The sequence below is a fragment of the Diabrotica undecimpunctata genome, chromosome 3 (genome assembly GCF_040954645.1).
Source record: "Diabrotica undecimpunctata isolate CICGRU chromosome 3, icDiaUnde3, whole genome shotgun sequence".
Classification (NCBI taxonomy): domain Eukaryota; kingdom Metazoa; phylum Arthropoda; class Insecta; order Coleoptera; family Chrysomelidae; genus Diabrotica; species Diabrotica undecimpunctata.
Window position 1 is genome coordinate 38,992,545 of NC_092805.1, and position 24,635 is coordinate 39,017,179.

The 24,635-nt window shown below is 32.3% G+C and overlaps 2 protein-coding genes across 2 annotated transcripts in view; one reads left to right on the top strand and one right to left on the bottom strand.

The window, feature by feature from the left end:
- LOC140435566 (C-type lectin mosGCTL-7-like) lies at positions 1 to 24,524 on the top strand. The gene is made up of 3 exons (XM_072524315.1): positions 1 to 181; positions 15,335 to 15,443; positions 24,191 to 24,524. The coding sequence occupies exons 1-3, from the start codon at positions 17 to 19 to the stop codon at positions 24,469 to 24,471; spliced, it is 555 nt and encodes a 184-aa protein (XP_072380416.1). The 5' UTR covers positions 1 to 16; the 3' UTR covers positions 24,472 to 24,524.
- Positions 1 to 24,635, bottom strand: part of LOC140436715 (uncharacterized) — a 369,152-nt gene that overhangs the window by 295,324 nt on the left and 49,193 nt on the right. The gene's annotated exons all lie outside the window — the stretch shown is intronic.

Genomic DNA, 24,635 nt, shown 5'->3' on the forward strand with positions numbered 1-24,635 from the left:
TTTGACTCAGAACAAAATGCTTGTGCACATATTTCTATTAACAATAATAATTAACCTTATTGAAAGTGATGGTGATATAAATCAAGCTATTGAATTTACCTCGAGGTTTTTGATACGCCGAAACGATTCCAATTTTTTGGAGTATGGGGGAAGCCGATATTATTTTAATACCGACTTTCAGGTAAAGTATATACTAAACTTTTCTGTGTAGCCTTTTAAGCATATTAGAATATTAAAAGAGAAAAATAAGTGAACTTTAGTACATTTATTAAACTTGTCTTTATAAGCAACAAGATAAAATTATACTATCCAAATAATTATATTTAATCTCATTTTGCAGAGTGTTCAATTTGTACCAAGATTTATGATTTTTTTTAGTTTTGTTATTGGCACTCAAAAAATAAAAATATTAAAATTATGAAATTAAAATATATTTTATAAATTGCAAAATTACAAACTATTTTTACTATTTCTATCCTTTATTACATTCAGAACTTTTCAGACAATTCCGTTAACTCAAAATTTTTGGTTATTTTTTTTTGTAATTCTATCATTCATTTCATGCTCTTTATATCCCTTCTCTACAAACCCCAGTAGGTTAACTCTCCCAATTTTTTAAATATGCTATTAGTATCTTCTTGTATTAGGTACATTTCTTTCGAAATAAATTTTTAGTGTCTGTTATATATCCCTCATAACCATACTTTTTGATTTCTTTGTAGGTCTATTGACGCATTTTTTTATTCCTATATTTACTTTGTCGTCATTCTTTGAAGTTAAATTTTTATGCTATTATTATTAATTCATGTTCGTGTTTAAAACTTTCATTTCAAATTCTTCTGATCTAAATTTTTTCTCTGTGATTTTTTTTGTTGTTTTTACCGCTATTTTTAATAGGTATATTAATGATGATAAAAAGGTTATGAAGCTATTTTCTTGTAGCGTGTCGAAATTAAATATTGTTACAGTTCTTTTAAATCAAATTTATTCGGAACACCAACAATATTACAATACTTGTTTACAATAACTCAATGACATGTAATAGCAATACAAATAAATAAGTAAAAGTAATATGCTTTATTGTCACTGAAAATTGTACAAATTTTATGGATAACGCTTTTAACAATAAGACAAGAAAGAAGAAAAAAAAATCAGAATAAGAATCGTTTGTACTTTTAAATTAAAAAAAAAACAATAAAATTCTTCCAAACTTAAACATAAAAAATACTACCTAATTAAGAACTTACAAACTACGTAAAATGTACCTAACAAAAAATACAAATTAGGAAAGCAAATTAATGAATTAAGGGCTAAAATATTTCACCTCCTTGTGCTAAAGAGTAACCAAATCTGTCATCCAGATTTCTCCTCCTATTTTGGAGTGGGGCTGGTGTAATGCTTGCAGAGAAATGAAGTATTTTTGCCCTTAATTCGACTACTCGTAGGTTTGTGGCCGTTTCAAACTGATGCCTATAAATGTTTTCTTTGAAAAAAACCCCAAAAAAGAAATCGTTAGGCGCTAAGCCACAGGATCTAAACCTTATGAAAATTAACAGGAAGGCATCGCACTGCCGGAATGATCTCAATTTTCCTAGAATAACACCTTGCAACGGATGGATTGTGTATTTTATGTAATGAAAATGAAAATTCGTCAGAAAATAAAATATTTTTTAAAAAGTGTACATTTTCATTCTTTTTATCTAACATAATTTCACAAAACTCCATCCGCCTAAAGTTATCTTCCGGAAACAGTTCTTGTGTTGGTTGTATCTTAAAACAGTGATACCCATTCCTTTTGAGAACTCGCTGGACAGTTCGGGCTTTCACGTTAACTTCCCTAGCAACTTGTACACTATTGCAGGGCTTACTAGCTTCCAAAAAAGCACAAATATCAATATCCCTGTTTTGACGCTCATCATCGACAGTTCTAACACGTGGTTCATTACCTTCATGGTACTTTTTACAACTGTTTACACATCCCGAAGTTTGAAAAATGTTTAATGGTATTTTTAACTGTTGTAACACTTGGTGGGGGGTCTATTTTCGAAGGCAAAAATAAATAAATCAATTACTTCCCGTATCGAATGACCCTGAAAGTACCATGTTACAAGTTGCACTTTTTCTTTTACGGTATACAACGTAATAGGCATTTTATTAATTATTTGTTTATTCTTTCAGAACTTCGTTTGAAATATTTAATGTCAATGTAACAATTACGACAATTCGTACCTACTGTGAAATGAATATAGAGGTGAAAACGTGTAACATGTCATAGAGATTGCCATTGTAAGGTCAATAAAACAATGTCGTGATCTGTATATAGTTTCTGACGTTCTAAACTTCACTAGACATTTCTGAATTTTACGATGTCATCTTGAATATTCTAGAATTCTTTATTACTTTTTCTTTTTCATCATGAGACTTCTTCTATATGGAATAAATCTCACAAAACTGTCGTAACACTGCTTCCTCCTTTATATAGTTATTCGCCTCAAATAACTGGTCTATCAGGAACCGATTGAAGCCAACGGGGTGGATCAGTTCTATGGTATGGAGAGCTAATCTCTCGATATGAACTTAAATGGGTTTACTTCGAGCTGAAAACTGGATGCGGTGGATTAGGTCGTTTATTTTCTGCAGGAAGGTGTACGGGCCTTCACAGTTGCGTTGAAGTTTTGGATAAAGTCCTTTCTTACGTATGGGATTGTATAACCATACTGGGTCACCTCTTTCGAAAGTTGTACCAGTAGCATGCATATCGAGTCTGTCCTTGGCTTTATCACTATGAAGCTTCAAACTTTTTCCAATTTTTCTTTCAAATTTCAAATAAACGTCTGGGATGAACGTTCTTCTTTGCAGGGTGGCAATTTTCCAAAAATAAGATCTTAAGGAAGAATCATTTCTCTTGAGGAACAGAGGAATTAAAGTATACCAATATTTTTGATTATCAGCGAAAGACAGTGAAAAGTATTGACAAACAGTTCTATTACGTCTTTTCACCATTTCGTCTGATTGGGGATGTAGAGGCGTAGAGCAAGTTTTCTTAATACCTAAGATTTCCATTAATCATTTCCATAATTCTGATTCAAAATTTCATCATTGATCAGAATGTAACTCTAAAGGAACTCCATGTCTTGATACGACGTGTGTTATAAATGCTAAAATTTGACCGAAAATGTTCACTGCAAGTCGTTTAAAAGGCTCTCCTGAAAGATATTGTGCCATTTTATTACGACTTATTGTTCTAGAGCCTTTTCTACCGTTACATAAATCACATTTCTTATACTAATTTTTTACATCTCTCATTAAAATCTGTCGCCCACTCTGGTTTGTGTTCTTTTGACTCAAAAATATCTTTCAGGAATGTTGCTATGGAGTTCTTGCAACATACTTTAATATGTGATTTTGGGAGTACCACTTATTGAACTATACGTACTCCATCTAAACTTTACCACTTCAAATATAATAGACCATTGGAAAGATACAGAGATTTCCATTGAGCCCAATACGCCTTTGTAGTTCCACTGTATTTGGTAATTTCCTGCCAAATAGGTCTTATTAAATTTTTAAGGCATACTTGAATGACTTTTAAGTCAATATCTTTCTTTTGACACTTGTTAATATTTTCCAGTAAAATTTTTCTCTATCTTCTTCCTGCTTAACTGTCGTCCTCCGGAGAGGACCTCAAGTTTTTCTTCTTCAACCTGCCCCTACTCTGAACCTGTAATTTGTTCAAAGCATCTTGGAATTCTTTTAGTTGCAAATTAAAATGTGCAACTTCAGATTCCAGATTATATTTTTCACTTCTGTGGCCACCTGTGGTAAATCGATTTTTTGGAGACAAATATCTACTAGAATTTCTAGTAGGACTATGTGACGGGCTTCTGAATGTTGATCTCGGGGATCTCTTTACCTCATTATTAGGTTCTTCTTTCCTTGTCTGGTATCGGCTTCTGCAATAAAGACATTTTTTTTTATATATTTTGAGATTTTTTTGAAAATTTTGCAGTATGCTCAACATCTGTGATACAATGGGATATTGGTTATTTGCGGTTGTGACTTCGTCATTTTCTCGAAATCTTATTGCTTTTAATTTTGGGCTAGATCTGGAAATACTTTACTCTGCTTCATACACCTGGGCTAAGATTAGTGCTTCATCTAGCATTTTTTGGATTGTAATCGAATAGATTGCTGCATTTTAACATCCTGTGATCCATTTATGAATGCCTGTATACCAATTTATTCCAGAAAATCTTTGGGTGCCTGAGGATACGCCAAATGCAATAATCTTTTAATATCGGCTTCATATTCTTGAAGGCTTTAGTTATGCTTTTATTATCGAAAATTTAGCTGCCTTTGGAACACCTGCTTTAGATGATCCTGGCCATATCTTATCTCTAAACATTTATTGAGAAAGGTATAACTAGGTGCATCCTGTGGAAGATATTGCAAAACATTGGCTGCCTGTGTTCGCACCACTCCACCAAAGAAGCTGCCATTTCTTTTTAATTCCAGCCATTTGCTCTAGCTGTAGATTCGACTTAAAAACGATAACTTTCACAGGCTATTTGGCCATCGAATGTGGATGGTTTTAAAATTTTACTAGTTCTAATTGTTTCTAGTTCAACTATGGAAGATGTAGAAGCTGTTAATTCAGATTCGACATTAGTTACTGAAACAATATTAGATAAAGAAGCTTGGGTATTAATTTTTTTTTCTAACTGAATTATTTGTCTTTCTAAATTAGGTTTTAAATAATTTTGTTGTTGTTTTGTTTTATTTTCAAAATGGTTTTGGTTTTCTTCTAATTTGTATATTCAACAAGTAATTTGACTTGACCTCTAATTTGACTTGACTAATTTGACCTCTAACGCAAAATCCTCGTGAAGTTGAGATAAACTATGTATGATTTCTATCTCTGCTTTTCTACGCCTCTACTTCTCTTCTTCGTCTTGCATACGCTTCTCTTCCGCTTCTTGACTACGTTTCTCTATTTTTTTCTTCTTCCAGTTTTAAAAACATGCGGAGGGTCCAGACGTATCCATTTCTTTGTTAATTTTAGTTGATCTAGTCTTAACCATTCACAATTACTTATTATCCTCATTTTCCCACCGCTGTCACTAATGTTACACTTCTTTTAAATCAATTTTATTCGGAACACCAACAATACTTGTTTACAATAACTCAATGACAACTATAAACTTCAAAATTCAAAATACTACTGTTATCCGAACTGTTGACAACATATGTTTATATAAATATATTTGCTGACCTTCTAACCTTCACTAGAAGTTTCAGGATTTTACGATATCATCTTAAATATTCTAGAATTCTTTATTACTTCTTCTTTTTCATTAAGGGACATTTTCTGTATGGAATAAATCTCACGAAACTGTCGTAACAATGTTTATATGAGATTGCCACAAATAATGTAATAAAGAATACATTTTTAACTAACTTGTGACTTGTGTTTTGATTTTCACTTTTTTCCACAAAAAAAGATTACTTTAACCTTATAATTGTAAAAATATTAGGCACAATTCAAGAAAAATTAACACGTATAGATTTGATTTTTCAATAAAAGGTTAATTTTTTGTAAAATTTATTATTAAAAGATATTATTTATAACTATAATAAATAAATATTTAAGATGCTTATCATTTCATAACCTTTTCCACAAATTATAATAACAGAAAAGTAAAATTTGGCAGAATAAATATTTATTTTAACACGGCGTCACCCAGGTGAAAAATGTGTGTATAATAACCTAAGTGGGGTATTATTTACCCCATTTAAAATTGATTGGAAAAACTCAACAAACATTTCGAACACGAATTTATTTTTTTAAATATCTTATTTGGCTATTTAGTTTTCATAAATAACTGCTTTTACCACTGGATTAAATTTGACCGCGTATTAGGTAAAATTTACAAAATAATAAAATTCGTACAAACACTAGATACATAAAAAATTCACAAACAAAAGATAATGATTCAAAATAAGAGATTTTTCAAAAAAGTTTTTTCAAAAGGTTCAAATAAAAATATAAAAAAGCAGGACATTGGATATGCAAGCTTGAAAAAAATTAGGAGTCCCGGAACTGGATACATTCGTCGCAAATGCGATGAAGGTGATCTAAACAATAAAAATTTTGGCATTCATCGCACGTTTGTTTAGTTTTCCGATCAGATTTTCTGGAACACTTTTGACACTGTCCACGTTCCGTACGTTGCTTTTTCGGTGGAGCTTGGTAACTTTCTCCCAAAACTTAAACTATTTTGGATCGTAAATGTTTTGTAAGTCGCGGATTACTTTTTCGTTTTTCCATAATTGGCGTAACTAATGCTAATCCCAGATCTTCCAGGAATATACGACGTTTCTTTGAATAGTCACTAGTGTTTGTTCTGTAAATTACCTGGCTGATGATTCCAGCTGTGTCCATTAGCGAAAAAAATATTCTTAGTGGCCACCTTCTACAATTACGAGCTACACTGTAACTTCCTGTCAACTCATCCACCTTATCAACCCCTCGTTTTGTAAAGTTATAGAAACACATTATTTCTGGTAAAAGTTTCTCGCCGATAGATTTATCTATTGCATCATCGTGATGAAGTTATGATAATAAAATCACGTTTTTCCCTTTTTTTGGTACCACGGATACCATAGTTATATGTTCCTGAAATCCAAATACCGAGGACTGTGGTTATCTGTTCTTAATCTGTATAAATTCTGGGGGAATCTCTCGCTTGAGTTCCTACTGAAGTTAAACTATGTCGTTCAGTCAAAATTTTCACAAGATCGTAAGAGGTATACCAATTATCGAAAGTGATATTTCGATTTTTACCAGAAATTGGTGCTATTAGTCTTTGGACAATATCAATAGGTTTATTGTTTATTTGGTACGGCCCATCTGGCTGGGTCCCTGCATAAATTTCCATATTAAAAACAAGTACGGAAGTCTACTAGGGCCTGAATTTCTATTCCGTATTACGCGGGCTTGTTCGGAATACACTGCCGGAATGAGCAACGCCCACGAAAAGACTTTAACTTCTCGTCAATAGTCAAGTACTATCCTGGTGAGTAAGCTTGTTGACAATTTGCGACAAATTTTTCAAAAACTGCCCTAATAGAAGCCAACTTATCAGACTGTTGCCTTTCTTGTCGATTATCTACATTATCAAAACGTAAGCACTGCAATAAAAATGTAAATCTATTGAGTGCCATCACTGAATGAAATATATCGATTCCTGTACCATTTGTTCGCCAAAGGTCTTTTAGATTACGATGACCATTTCTATATACAAACGCTAGGTAGAGGAGGCCAAATATTGCCTTTATTTCAACATTATTGGTCCTGCTACAATATGCTTTATCTTTGTAGGCTAACGCTTTTTTATCTATCAATACATTGGTAAAGACCATGATACCTTTAAGTATTTCTTCATAAAAAAAAGAAGCCAACAATCTAAAAGAGTCTTAGGGATTTTAGCATATGGTTTGGATCCTGGTAAGTTTGAAATTATGTTCTCTGTCCTCGTTCTAACTGCTTTATTACTATGGTGTTTTCTCCATTTTGTTTTGGAATCCCTACCTAAATATTAAGGATATTTTTTATCTTCTTTTCGCTTATTTTCAGATTCCAATACTTCTAGTTTCTCAATTTCTTTATTTTGTTCACCATCAGAGTGATTACTTATGTGATCAATTTCGTTTTCATCGTCGGAGTCCATAATTTCGTATTCATCATCTTCGAGTTCCTGCCAAAGTGCCAATAGTTTGGCTTGTTCTTTTTCGTAATTCATTCTAGAGAAAAAAGTTTATATGTACAACAAATAACACCACGAATTAAAATTGTCTTAGTTACCTTGCGAATTAAAATTGTGTCTTCGTCACCCAGGTGGGGTCTAATCGGATTGCAGAACACTGTACTCACTTTGACGATCAACTTAAAACTGAAATAGGTTCAGAATACCCAACGGCAACATGTTTTAGGAAGCTATAGGCAACCAATAAAACATCCGTGTAATAACCATAGAATTATGCTAGTTCTAAGTGTGTTGGGGGTACCATTAGACCCCACCTGGGTGACGCCGGGTTAAATTCTTTAAACAAATTACTTAAATATCAATAGTTAAATATTTAATTCACAAATTAACTAAATGCATTTTTATGATCTATACCACGAGATGCCCCAAATTTAAAAAAAAAAAAACATAAATTTTCGTTGATTAAAACCGGAGATATTTCGACTTTTTTAATGTTGAATTCATGAATTTATGAATCGTTTTAAATTTTTTATGTCTAAACTTGAACTCTTTTCAAACTGTTTTTTTTTTATTTGCTTATTGTTTGTAAACAAAGCCCCGGTGAATTAAAAAAAGACTAACTCGGGTTTTAAGGATCGTAGGACATTACGTTTTACTTTGTGTAAAAAGCCAGTAAGACAAATAAAGGAAAATTACTTCCTACATGGTATTGCCTCAAAGTTATTTTATTTGTTAATAAGCTTAAAATCATAGCACTTTTACAAACCTATTTTACAATATTTAACTTAAACTTTTTAATCGTTAAATACTATAGTTTGTTAAAATAAGCCTTTTTCTTCAATTTGGTGCTTTTAGAGTTTATGCAGCCCAATAATTTACGCATAACATTGCAGATAAAAGCTTTTTGGGATAACCAATTTAAATTTTGCAATAACTATTAAATGAAACTTCCTGAAATTTTTTAAGCTAAATATTTGTGATATTGTCTTATTCTCACGCTAACTTAAAGTTTTTTGTGCATTTTTAGAAAAGTAGCTATTAATTTTCAAACAATCGACTTTTAAAGCTATTTTTGCAATAATTAAGGAACAAATTAACAAAAATATGCTTTTTCTATGCTTTTTCAGTAAAATTGTGTTACTTTTCTATATAATTTACTGGTCTTCATCTTTAGTATTTAAAATCAAATAGCAATTTGTTTATATATTTTTTATAAGTGAAGAATGACGTTTAATCTTTTGTATATTTTGTTGATTACATATTGCTATCACCAAATTTATCAAAAGGAGTTGCTAGATAACTGTATCAACAACTGTCATGGGAAAACCGATAGTTCGGTTTTTTGTGGCAGGTTTAACTTAAATAGATTTCCATATTGGAAATCGAAACGTCAAACACACACGTAAAATATAATTATTTTTATTACAATCAATTGGGATTCAAAGATTGTCTTAAAATTTTAAATACTTTGGACTGAATATACAGGGTGTTTCAAAAAAGGTAACCCCGTCTCTAGGGTAGGTAAAAAACTGAAGAATAATTGGGGTTTGCTTAGTAAAAAATTTTTGTAACGCCATCCATTTTCAAGATACAGGGCGTTGAAGAAAAAAAAATTTTACGCATTTTTTACGATTTTGCCGAAACTACTGGCAACATTGTAATGAAATTTTATAAGAATATGTTTTGGAAGCTGGTACATCCCATGGATTTGTTTTTATATCTGATTCTCATAGAGGGCGCTAGTTACACGGATCGTACTAAGTATTAGTCAATATAACTTTTTTAAGAGTATAATTATTAATAAAAATTTCAAGTAAACTTAAACATCATTCAATTTTACACGAAAAAGGTACTCTTGGTAAAACTCGATACTGTGTACCGTTTTCGGAATATTTTGATTTGAAAATTATGAAGTAATAATTGATGCTGGTATAAAATAGTTAGTAATTAAACAAAACTCACAAGAAGAAAATTAAATTAATGACTAAGAACATAAAATAAAATTCAATTACAATAAGTGTTCAAAATGCCCTCTGTTTTCGCGAATACACAAGTCTATTCTTTTTTCTAAAGATTCCATTAACCTTCTAAACGGTAGGGGATCAGCTATGATGTCATTAAATTGACGTTGAATTCTTTCTTCCAATTCTTGGCGTGAATTTACCTCTGTAGCATAGACTTTTTCCTTAATATACGACCAAACTGCGTAGTCCAAAGGGTTAAAATCGCATGACCGAGGAGGCCAATGAATCGGAGCTTCTGCACCTCTACCAATCCATCGATTCGGAAAATGATTACTCAACCAATTACGACACCTTCTATCAAAGTGTGGTGGAGCTCCATCGTGCATAAAAAATAAAGATCTTCGCTCGTTTAGCGTTAAATCTTCTAATATCTCGAATAAGGAATAGTTTAAAAAATCAAGATACATATCACCATTTAAATTTCCAGGTAGGATATGATAACCTATTAATTTGTTACCTAACGTTGCTGCCCAAACATTAACTTTAAATGAGTGTTGGTAATGTGATACCCTTTTGACTCGTGGATTCTCATCACACCAGTAGTGTGCATTATGGGAGGTAAACATACCTTGTCGCGTAAAGGTGGCCTTGTCCGTAAAAAGAATGCATTTTAAAAAATTTGGATTGTGGGCTGTCCTTTGTTGCAATGTTTCACAAAAATCCACTCTAACCGGTAGATCATCTGGCAAGAGCTCTTGGACTTGTCTGTAATGATAAGGATGTAATTGCTGTTCTTTCAGTATCCGCCAAGTACTTGAAGAAGAAGTATTTGTTTGTCTTGCTATATTCCTTACGCTAACTGTTGGATCTTGATCAAGTAAATTTAAAATATTATTTTCTTTATTAATTGTTCTTGTTGTTCTTGGTCTACCAGAATTTATTTTATTTGGTCTCACATTCCCAGTTTCTCGACAATTTCGTTCAACGGCTCTAAATGTTTTTTTACTTGGTAAGTTTCTTTTAGGAAACTTTTCTGCATAACGTGTCACAGCTGCACTAGAACATCCTAAACATTCGCCTAAGGTTAATAACATGTCAGTGTATTCAACATTTGAGTACATTTTGATTTGATTTTACAAATAACAAGGTTTCAAAACTCTAATTATTGTTGATTTATCGTCATAACAATCAATAAATGTTAGATTTTCATGGCACACTTGGAGAAATACCTATTAGAACTTTATAATTACTACCAGCATCAATTATTACTTCATAATTTTCAAATCAAAATATTCCAAAAACGGTACACAGTATCGAGTTTTACCAAGAGTACCTTTTTCGTGTAAAATTGAATGATGTTTAAGTTTACTTGAAATTTTGATTAATAATTATACTTTTAAAAAAGTTATATTGACTAATACTTAGTACGATCCGTGTAACTAGCGCCCTCTATGAGAATCAGATATAAAAACAAATTCATGGCATGTATCAGCTTCCAAAACATATTCGTATAAAATTTCATTACAATGTTGCCAGTAGTTTCGGCAAAATCGTAAAAAATGCGTAAAATTTTTTTTTCTTCAACGTCCTGTATCTTGAAAACGGATGGCGTTACAAAAATTGTTTACTAAGCAAACCCCAATTATTTTTCAGTTTTTTACCTACCCTAGAGATGGGGTTACCTTTTTTTGAAACACCCTGTAGATGTAAGTATACAAAAATAATCTTTCAGGCCGCAGGCAGTATGAAAAGGTCTATGAGCCAAATCACCTAAATGGCTCTACAATCTACAAAATTAAAGCAAAATACATAAATAGATTTTTGTGTTTTTAATGAAACGAAAGAAATAAATGGTTTATCTTAAAATTGTTTCTTGTCAACAATTACAAACATGAAAGGCCAAAATCATAACATATTTTTAAATTTAATTTTTTTAGCCGACCGTTCACTTTCTCTAACTTTGTCCACTACTCTACTTCCTTATATTGTATTAGTTTGTCCGTTTTTCTAAGGTTTTGTTTCTTTTATATTTTTAATTGTATTATTGCTGTTATGTCTTAGTTACTGGTAAGAATGCTGAACCGAACTGTAGTACAATGACATTTTCTTTTCTCAGTTTCACTAGTATCGATTTTTAAATCTATACCAACTAACCACAGACTTCCTCACAAACCAGCGGATACAATTACCTTTAGACGATTGATAATTATTACCGACATGCATGCAAATGATTTAATTGCCCACATATGCATAACATCTATAACTACTCAATAAAACTTGTCGAAATTATGCCAACGGCGATTACTTCCAATCAAAGATTCATGTGAACAGCCAGAAGCCACTCTTTTGCTTATCATATCGTTGATAGTTATCTCGTTTTAGTAGATAATATGGAAACGTCTGGAAATTATCGGTGTTGTTCATCAGTCATTCGGTTAATTATCTTGATTGGAGTATTATAAATCGAAATTATGTAGACATTTAAAACATAATAGTAGTAGTTAATTTTTTTAGTTTTAAAGTTTAATTATAATAAAGTACTTCACTACTTTGTATAGTAATTTGTAGAAAATATTTATCATCCATTTAAATGTAATTTTTTTCTTCATCCACTGTACTTGATTGATCTCAAAAATTACACATTGATCACATGGAATGATCACAAAAAAATTTAATTTCTATTAGTTCAGAACTCTTTTCATTAAAAGTGTGATCAACTGTACAAAACTAATCTAACCGTACCTGAAAATGTATGAAAGGGCAATTTAAAGAATAGAAGAATTTACTATTCATTAAACAGAGACACGCAACATATATGGAGTCTGCTTATAACCTTATATAAAGATCCAAATTCATTCTCCATTGAATGAAATGAAAGCTTTATAGCAGCGGTGCTCAAAGGGTCGATCGCGATCGACCGGTCGATCGCCAAAGTTTTTGAAGTCGATTGCGATTCACGAAGAAAATACGGGGACTGTCCTGACCATGTCCTGACACACCACACGTGCATGATCTAAATTATTATGATGCTATCTCTTCACCCGAAAGTTGCGATAATGCCGATTCGGCATACCAGCATTCACAGATTTTTAAACTGGGAGTGTGCTGTATCGGCATTGTATTGCTGTTAGTCAAGCATTAATCATTCATTACTAAGTTATTACATTACTCGTAAAACATTTTAGTAATATATTATTTACATTAATATTTGAAACTCAATATGAGTGACGCGATAAAAAGTAAAACATATTTTAGTAATGCGTGAAAAGAAGAATTCCTGTTTATTATGTTGAAAGATAAATGTGTTTGTCTTGTTTGTCGGTCTTCCGTTGCTCTGCCCAAACGCGGAAATTTAGAACGGCATTATAAAACTTTGCATAAAAACTACGAAAATTATTTTCCGCAAAACAGTTTGTTTAGAAAACGGAAAGTGCAAGACTTGAAAAGTAGTTTGAAGACGGAACAATCAATGTTCACTAGGCCTGTTAAACAATTAGTAGCTGCAACAATTGCGTCGTTCAAAATTTCTTATAACTTGGCACAACATAAAAAATCATTTGAAGATGGAGAGGTATTGAAGGAAGCATTCATTGAGGTTGCGAATGTATTATTTGATGACTTCAAAAATAAAACAGATGTTATGTCTGTTTCCATTTATCATGTCAAAAAGTCCATTTATCATGTCCAACGGTTACTAGACGTATCGAAATCATGGGCAAAGATTTGGAAAGCCAAGTTAAAAGTGATATTATAAAGTGTATGTACTTTTTTTGCAATTTGATGAGTCAACCAATATGACTGATACCGCCCAGTTGTGTATTTTCATTCGGAAGGTATTTTCTGAAAGAAAAAACTCGCGGAGAAGATATATACAACGTTTTTATAAATTTTGTAAAACAATACGAGTTACCGATTAACACACTCGTGTGTATTACAACAGATGGTGTACCATCCATGACTGACGTTAACAATGGATTTGTTGCATTATGTCGAGCTAACGATGACTTTCCATCGTTTTTTTTTTTATTTCATTGCATCATTCACCAGCAAGTTTTGTGTTCCAAAATTTTAAATATAAAGCTAGCGACTCTGCGGGACACACTACTTCTGCATACAGATGTGAGCTCTGCAGCTCACAGCATTCTTTGGATCAACATACTTGTGTGAGTCTGCATTATCCCAAATGAAGATAGTGAAATCAAAATATCGTAATCGGCTAACTGACGAACATCTCTCTTCATGCTTGCGTTTGGCCCTCGGTAATTACGTATCATCATATAAAATACTTGTGGATGATATGCAGTGCCATGCACCAACATCCAAATAAAGGTAATATGAAAAACATGACTTTAATTACAACTCTCTGTAGTTACAACTTTTTACCAACTAGAAATGTGCAATAAAGTTTTTTATTTTTAAAATTGTTTTTTTTTTACTATGCTTTGTTTTTAAACCAAGAGGAGTAAACTAAAGAGACAGATTCACACCCAAGAAAGAAAAGTTACCAAATACATCTTCTTTTTTGGTTGATCATATCGGCCTTCGACGGTAATCCAAAAATATAATATTATACTAATACGTCGCTAAAGAGTTCTAAAAACAATTGTTTTTTATATAAGAGCAGACTAAAAATCTAAAAATTAAAAGAATAATGCAGAAAACACACAAAATCGCCGATATAACCTAATTAATCTATGAAATTCTATTAGTGTCAAAATTTCATAACAGTGGAGTAAACTTGCATAAGGTTGGACCAATTGCGTCGCGGTAAATTTGAATTACTTCCCCTGGTTTAAAAACAGGGTATAGCAGTCGATCTCCGGACGCTTGCAGCTTATGTGGTAGATTCCATGCAAGTCTGAGCACCACTGCTTTATAGGAATGAAAAAGTTATTTGTGATATAAAATTGACATTAGCACTAAAAATAGGCTAATTGATGTGTATATAGTATCCCATATTATAAGTGATAAGAAACTTGACTATTTTGAGAAATGGGTATAAAAGTGGACATATTGGATTGTGATGATCCATGGGTAGATCAAGCAATTTTCCTGATTCGTATTCTTCACTTTACCTAATCTCTTTTCCACTGCTTACTAATCGTGATTTTGGTTTTAAAGAACCATGATTAATAAGTTGTTGCTTAATATTGTCTTTGGGTATGATAATTACTAGGCTTGACTTACTTATCGAAGGTACAGACACCTTTTTATGAATACCACCGCGCTGTCGTTTTGGTCTTGGCTTGGTAGAACATCACCCAGGATATGGGTCTTAACTTTACATGGCTCTCGACATATAAGCCTTTTTTCGAAATGCACTGAAAATACGAATTCCTATTCGACCTAGAGCATATGCTTGAGCAAATTTATAAGTAATGGACCGTAGCAGTGACAAAAGATTACGCCTATGCCAACTCCGCATTGCCTTTGTTATGTTTGTCACCTTTTCAAACAAAACATCAGAAAGAAATAATGCTGGAGAATGGCCTATAAAACCGAATGGAATATACTATTATTATATTAAAGTAAGATAAACTTATTTACCTAACTTAACCTAACTAACCGTATATGTAGTACCTAATATTAAAAATACAATTTTAGGGAAACTTTTTTGCTGCATATAAATTTTGTAAGTCACGCAAAATGGATCTAGTAAGCATTGAAACGGAAGCAGAAAACGACAGGATTAAACAACATTTAATAGAAAAAGGTAAGTTGAATTATTATTGGTAAATATGAATTGGAATAGAATGGACAGGAAATAGGAATAAGAAAGAAATCAAAGCAAAAAACAAAATATTATTTAAACCAAAACGATTATTTATTCATAGATTACATGAACTGTCAAGTATATGAATTATTTTGGTAGTTGTTATGTTATGTTATTTTCATCTATTAGTTTTATTACATCGATTTCTATTTCATCTGGAACAAGCTTCCCAATTCTTTACAGATTTTATCGCATGTTTTATCTCTATATCTAGGATTAGGGGTCTTTACATTTCCCACGTGGAAGACTGTTGCAATTCAGATCTGTCACCCGCGAAGGATTTTACGAATGGGTTTATTATATTTCTTGTTATTGTATGAAGTTTTTTTAATTGTTTTAGGTTTCTTATTTTTTTTTTTTTGTTTTCTCTCTTCCAAAAGTTCTAAAATGTCTTCCTTTAGCCATTTTTTCCGTTTCTTACTTTTTGTATCCTCAAGTTTTTCTCTTTGTACCATAACTATAGTTTTTTATATATGGTTTACCACGTATTTTGTATATTTCTATCACCTGTTGTGATTGTTTTTTCAGGTCTTTATTACACAATCAATACAATCAACAGCCATTATGACTATCAAACAAAAAACAGACTGGAAACAATTTGAAAACACCATTAACAAGAATATAACGTTAGAACACCGAATAAAAGAACCTGATAAGCTGAAATTGGCAGTACAAAAGCTAACAACTGTATTACAAAACGCTGCTTGGGAATCTACTCCTATAAGTAAAAAGGGTAATCCTAAAGACAACCATGTGCCATTTCATATTTAAAAAATTCTAACCGAAAGAAAAGCGCGTGAAAAATGGCAAAGGTCTCGAAATCCACTCAATAAGACACAGCTAAGTAGACTAACACACCAGCTAACATCAGCGCTAAATCAAACTCGTAATGACATCTTCAATTTTTATATTATCAATCTCTCTCTAGATGACCACTCTATATGGAGAACAACTAAAAAATTCAAGAAACCGACACTACCAATTCCTCCAATAAGAAAACCTAAGAGAAGTTGGGCGCAAACTAAGAATGAAAAAGCTAATGTATTTGCACAATATTTGGAAAATATATTTACTCTAAATTTAGGTCAAAACATAAATGATGATGTGGTTAGCGAATATCTAGATGCTTTCTACCAACTATCACTTTTAATAAAAGCATTCTCCCCATTCGAGGTTCACAGAATAATAATGAGTACCAACTCTCACAAAGCCTCAGGATACGATTTAATTGATGGACGAATCCTAAAACATCTACCCAGGAAAGCAGTTCTCATGCTTACTATTATCTACCATCAAATGCTGCAGTTAAGCCATTTTCCAATCCGGTGGAAATATGCTCATACTATAATGATTGGAAAGCCAGTTAAATTGCCTACAAAACCTTCTTCCTATCGTCCGATAAGCTTGTTACCCTTGATGTCCAAGATATTTTAAAGACTCCTGCTAAATAGAATAAGCGAAACTCTACCACTCGAGAACATAATATCCGAACATCAGTTTGGTTTCCGTCAAAACTATTTAACAATCCAACAGTGTCATAGAATAGTAAAGGAAATAAACAAAATTTAATGAAAAGACTATATATGCCTCAGTATTTCTCGATATTCAGCAGGCTTTTGATAAAGTCTGGCACAACGGTTTGCTATATAAATTAAAATCTTCACTGCTTAGCGGTATGTACCTTATCTTGAAGTCCTAAATTAACGAACGTTCGTTCCAATTAAAAATCAATAGTGATTTCTCAACTTATCACTCAATCCAATCCGGAGTTTCTTAGGGAAGTGTCCTCAGTCCCTTCCTGTACCTAATATTTACTGCTGATATATCTATTATAGATGATGTCACAGAGGTGACTTTTGACGATGACACAGCCGTTTTAGTTTCAAATAAAGACCGATACATAGGATATGAAAAACTGTAAAATTACTAATTAGAGAATTAGTTGACAAAATGGAAAATTAAAGTCAATAACGAAAAATTAGCCCAAATCACATTTACAACAAGAAGACGTACTGGTCCACAAGTTAGTCTAAACAATGCCCCCCTTCCTGCTAGAGACGTTGTGAAATATCTTGGGTTGCATTTGGACCAAAAGCTGTCCAGGAAGCAACACATTAACACCAAAAAACTCAGTTTGAAATAAAATTAAAACAAATAAATTGGTTACTTGGAAGAAAGTCACAGAAACTGTCATTGGAGAACAAAATACTGCTTTACAAAGTCATACTTAAACCAATATGGACTTACGGCGTAGAACTCTGGGGCTGTAGCAAGCCTTTAAACACAAAAATTTCTGCAGATCTTCCAATCAAAAACACTGCGTATAATAGCTAACGCTCCTTGATATGTGAGCAATGCAAACATCCACAACAACTTAAGAGTACCAACCGTAAAAGATGTCATATCACTTCAAGCCAACAGGACCAAAATTCGTAATTCAATGCACTATAGCCAAATTATTAGTGAATTATGTCAGCCACCAATGGAGGAACGAAGACTGAAAAGGACTTGGCCAAAAGATCTGGTTACATAAGTGAAAATGGGGGACTGTCGCTGGACGGTATCTAAATAAAGTCAATATAATCATCACATTTCCTAATTACTCAATATGTACTGTTACTACATCAGTTGAAGGCATCGGTTTCTTTGTCCATAAAAACTACGCGAACAAGATAATAAACATCCAAAGTATATCATCTAGAGTGGCATATCATATTCTGTAGTTGAACAGTAGATATCAACTCAAAATCATTCCAGTATAAGCTCCAACAAGAGACCATGCAGAAGAAGAAATCGAAATATTTTATGACGATATATCTAATGTGCTTAATGATTCTAGTACTTAATTCACAATTTTATGTGGCGATTTCAACGCAAAAATAGGTGTAAAAGAAGCAAAGCTAGAAACATCCCTGAGAAAATTCGGTTCCCCAGAAAGAAATGACCGAGGAGAAACGCTACTAGGATTCCTACTCCAGAATAATTGATTCAACATGAACAGATTCTTTTACAAAAATTAATGCACAGAAGATGGACCTGGGAAAGTCCAAACGGTACAAGGAACGAAATCCACTACATCATATGTGACAAAAAATAAATAATTAAAGATGTAACAGTACTCAACAAGTTCACCACAAGCAGTGACCACAGAATGATATGAGCGAAAGTTCAACTCAACACAAAAAAGAAAGAAACATAATGACTAAAAATAAATCTCATCTGGACACCTCCATTAGATATCAACCAATATCAGGCAGATATCAATAATAAGCTACTACTGCATGAAATCTCCGAGAACGATCTTAACGAATTCAATAATTGCATCATAAACGTCTTACAAGAAAGTCACCGAGTGTACTGTCCTAACAGAAAATCAGATAGTAAAATAAGTCCATATACTGAAACGCTGCTAGATCAAAGAAGACAAATTAGAAACGATAAGAATGCACACAGCCACACTCTGTGGCTGAGAAGAGAAATGAATAAAATTGTTTCGAAGACAATCAGGAGAGATTTAAGGAAATTTAAAACCGATAATATTAAACGTACTATACAGGAAAATAATAGCTTAAAAGTTCTACGTAGAAAGCTAACGAATAGGAAATGCGAAATTCATAAATTAAGAAACAAGCAAAATGAAATAATATCACGTAGAGACGAGTTAATACAGGTCGTCGAAGAGTTCTATGAGGAATTACATGGAAGTACACGAGAAGATCAAACAGAAATACAAACAGTCATTTCAAAGAAGATCATGAATTAAGGTTCCGAACTAATGGCAGAAATAAAGGTAGATGAGATTCGACAAGCGTTAAGAAAAATGCAAAATAACAAATCCCCAGGAGAGGATGAAATTGTAATAGAAGCTATCGTAAATGAAGGAGATATGCAATTAAACCAATTAAGGAAACTGTTTGTTCTATGTTTGCAGCAAAGAGAGATGCCCAAAGAATGGAACAATGCTATAACTATCCTTTTAAATAAAAAAGGAGATAGGACGGACCTAGAGAATTATAGACCTATTAGCCTGTTGAACCACATATACAAGCTCTTTACTAGGTTAGTGATATCAAGATTGGAGAAAAAATTAGATTTCTACCAACCCAGGGAGCAGTCAGGATTCCGATCAAATTATGGTACCAATGATCACCTCCATACAGTAAAGACGCTCAGTGAAAAATCTATAGAATACAACAAACCTCTGGTCCTCACTTTCATAGATTTTCATAAAGCGTTTGACACGATCGAAATAGACAGCCTTATAGAAGTAATGAATGATAGCAGGATTAACCATAGGTATAGTGAACTTATTTACAATATTTACAAAAATGCCACTATGACTGTTAAGATACACGATAAAACCCGACCAATAAAAATAAAACGTGGGATAAGGCAAGGAGATACATTGTCACCGAAATTATTCATAACGGCATTAGAGTATGCCTTTAGGATAGTCAATTGGGACCACAGAGGAGTAACAGTAGACGGCGAAAAACTTAACCATCTCCGTTTCGCAGATGACATTATCTTTATTACAGATAATTTAGGAGAAGCCACAGATATGTTAAACGAATTGGACTTTGCATGTTCGAAGAGGGGCCTCAGAGTGAACTTATCCAAAACTAAGTTTATGACAAATATGGTCCCCAATAACCATTTAACTATTCAAAACAAAGTGGTAGACCTGGTGGAGAAATATATGTATTTGGGTCACGAAATAAGAATCAGCAGGAATAACCAAACATGCGAAATCCAAAGACGAATTACATTGGCGTGGGCTGACTTTGGAAAACTGCGAGACACACTTAGGGCCAACATACCAATTAGCCTCAAAAGAAAAGTATTTGACCAAAGCGTATTACCGGTCATGACCTATGGGGCGGAAACTATGACTCTAACCAAGACTACGGCTTCGAAATTGAGAGTGACACAAAGACGAATGGAACGGTCTATGCTGGGAGTGACGTTGCGGCACCGAATAAGAAACGAATATCTGCGAAGATGGATTGCTGATGTTGTGGAACGCATAGCGGAACTAAAATGGAATTGGACATGCCATGTAGCGAGAATGCATGACTCACGATGGACGAGCAAAATTACACATTGCAGGCCAAGAGCAGACAAACGCAGTAGAGGAAGACCATCTACACGTTGGGCTGACGACATCAGGCGTATCACGAAAAATTGGCAACAAAGAGCACAAAATCTCAAAGAATGGAGGAGTTTAAGGGAGGACTATGTCCAGCAGTGGACGTGATAAATAAAGGCTGGATGATGATGATGCCCGTTTCTGATGAACTGTGTGTGTCTTGATGATGACTGTAAATATGCATTTAAAAATAAAAAAAGGTCTTCATTACGTTTGGCTGCTACTTTTTCTTCACTAGCTACGTATTGGGGTATTCAAATATTGTACTTTTTTGGTTTGTTTTGACGTATGTTTACAGTTTTTGTCTAAAATTGATAACGACTGGATTGTAATCTGACGACCCTACATCCATGCCTAGGTAGGAGTATCAGTGATTAATGAAAGCTAGAACGAGAAACTAGTTATTAGAAATTAATTATATTTTTATGTTTAGATAAAATTTAAATAATAATAATTAATATTTAAATGGGAATAAGCCATAATGAAAGGTTACAATAAGTTTATTGAAGTTTATTTAACTTACTTTAACCTTTAATTGTGGCTTATTCCCATTTAAATAGTAATAACTAGACTTCGGCAAATATGCATATTGCATATTGTGCATATTTTATGCAAATATTTCATATTTTGGCATATTTGTATAAAAGTTTGCATAAAGTGCATAAAAGTTCAGATTTTTATACTGTATTTGAAAATTTTTAAACATACCAATTTATTTCAATTTTTGTATAAAATTTTGTAGTCATTTTAATCAAGAAATGATCTAAGTACGTAATCTCTACAGGTACAAAACATTTACAATTTCAAAGAAGATCAATTTAAGTAGCCCTCAGCATTCTTAGAAAGTCTCGGTCACTGAGGCATTCAGTTATTGGATAATCGCTAAGGGTTCGCTCATTTGCATTTTATGATCTAATCCCCAAATCTATCTACAATTTATTGTATCTTAACAGCAGGTAAACGGCTAATAGTTTTGTTCCTAATTTAGGGATTTTCCAAAATCTCCCAGTTTATTGAATTAGGTACCTAAACATTTCTAATTTGATGCTCAGATTTGTAAATCATTTTTGTTTTGATATTCAAAGCGTAAACACTCGTCCGTAACAAAAAGGAAGATTGTGATTTTATAATGCCTAAAACAACCAGTGCTTCAACTTGGATTAAACCTTATAAAGAGCTGTCTATGGATATGGGAAAAATCTACTGTTCAGTCTGTGGCAAAATTGTAAGTATCTAATATTTTCTATTAAATATCTAATATTTCATACATACAGGGTGTTTCCAAATGACACTTACAACGTTTGACTGTAGATACTTCTCGAAAAATTGAACAAAACGATATAGTTAATGAGAGGTCAAACTTATTTACTTTTCGAGATACAGGGTGTTAAAATTAAAAAAATTAAATTCTTTTAGTTAATAACAACAATAACTTTAAAACCAATAAACGTATTTACTTGAAATTTAGTACTCATAGGTTGTTTTTAAATGAAAAATAGCTTCCTTTAGTGAGAAAAAATTGTCCATGGTACAATACAATGGTGTGTATTTAGAAAAATTTTTCACCTTTACTTGTTTTTATGAAGTCAGCTATTCTAAAACACAATTATTTTTATTGTAATTGAATTAACAAAAAAAAAACTTTTGTTGAATTTTAAAATAAGTTATATGATGTACTAATGGTTAGTAACAAAAACTAATTTGTGGATTAATACTGCATTTAAAACACTTAGCGAGTGTTTTTTTTTTCCAAACCAGTTATTTGATTAACCAAAAACACCTTGTATATTTTTATATTTTAAAGGTTGGGTTAAAATAAAGGTTTTTATTTTTATTTATAGATAGCATGTGAGAAGAAATTTCAGATAGACCAACATGTGAGAACTGCTTCACACATTGCAAAAAAAGGAAAAATAGGAGGAAAACATCAAACTTCAATGGCTAAATGTTTCCAATCTACTTCAAAAAAATTAGATGAGCAAGAAACTTTTAATGAAGACTTGTGTCGCGCATTAGTGTCTGCAAACATACCGCTTTCAAAATTAGCAAATGTAAATTTTAGTTCGTTTCTAAAAAAATATTGCAAACTTAATGTTCAAAGTGATCGGTCTCTAAGAAGAAATAATGTGAACGGGCTATACTCGTCGGTGTTAATTAATATTAAGGAAGAAATTGCAGATAATTATTTTTACATATCTGTAGACGAAACCACTGATTCCTCAGGAAAGTATATTGCTCATTTATTGATTGGTGTTCTTAAAGAAGATACCTTACCAAAATCTCATCTTATTTCATGCCAGCAACTTGAGAAAGCAAATGCTTTAACAATTTCGCGTTTTATACAAGAAACATTAGCAACTTTTTTTCTTCCGACAACTATTCCTTCTAATAAATTACTGCTTATTTTATCGGATGCTGCTCCTTATATGGTGAAAGCAGGACAAAATTTAAAAATATTTTTCCCAGATTTAATACATGTTACTTGTGTAGCGCATGGATTAAACAGAGTTGCAGAGGAAATACGAAAAAAGTTTCCTCTTGTAAATACCATGATATCCAGTGTCAAAAAAGTATTTCTTAAATCTCGTATAAGAATTCAACTTTATAAAGAAATGCTACCTAACATTCCTCTTCCACCACAACCTATTTTAACGCGATGGGGAACATGGTTAGAAGCAGCTAATTTTTATGCAGATCATTTTGTTAAAATAAAGAACATAATTGATACGTTAACAGATGAAAGTTCCCAATCTCTTTTGGATTCTAAACAAACTTTTCAGAGTAACTTGCTTCAACAAGAACTTTCATTTATAAAATCAAATTTTAGTTTTGTTCAAAAAACAATTACTCAGTTAGAATCACCAAAACTGTCATTGTTCGAAAGTACAGCATTAATAAAAGAATTTGCGTCATGTTGTCGGAACGTTAGAGGTAATATTGGAAAAGATATTTTAAAAAAATTTGAAGCTACTATGGAAAAAAATAAAGGTTACCATATTCTTTCTGAAGTAGTCAGTGTTCTAGCTGGAAATATTTTGGAAACAATTAATTTAGAACCAAATGTTTTGGTTAGTTTGAAAAATGCTCCCGTTACATCAGTTGATGTTGAACGAAGTTTTTCCATATATAAATATATGTACTCAGACAGAAGCCACAAGTTTTTGTTAGAAAATTTTGAACACCACTTGGTCATTTATTGTTACCATAATTCTAAATAAGTTTATTCATACTTAAAAATGATGTAGTTACTTAAAATAAATGTAAATCTTAATGAATAGTAGGAAATATTTAGTTATGTACATTTTTTTTTTAAATAAAATTGTTACTATTTTACGATTTTTTTATTTATTTGTATGCATATTTTGTAAAATATTTGCATATTTTCGGGTAAACACGTGCATATTTATGCGCATATTTTCTACATTTTTATTTGCATATTTGCCGAAGTCTAGTAATAACTTTAAAATGCCTCAAGGAAATAGCTTCAGACAGCAATATTAAATAATAGTAACTTATATTATCTCTAGCTTTGTTTTAGGACTTTCTTCCGCATATTCTATACAATTCTGGACCGCAGCGACAAATACACTCCAGGAAGGCAAATGGATGTGGTTGTCAACAGGCAAAGACGTCAAATATTTTAATTGGGGTTTCGGCGAGCCGCTAGGAATTTTTGTGCCTAATTTTGAAAACTGCATTGTTATTAGATTAGATAAACAACGTGGAATAACGTGGCATGACCTTAATTGTTTGTTATCGGGTTACGCTATATGTGAAGATTCACTGTCTTGTACTTGTTCTTTGTCGAAGGTGTATTAATCAATATTACTGGATTAAACAGCATACATGGATTTTTTAAACAATAAACTTAATAATTTTCATTAACGTTTTAGTTTTGAATAAAATAAAGCGAATTATAATTAAAAATTAGGTAACACGGTAGTTTTATACTAGTTGTATACTAATACTTGTTCCCAAACTAA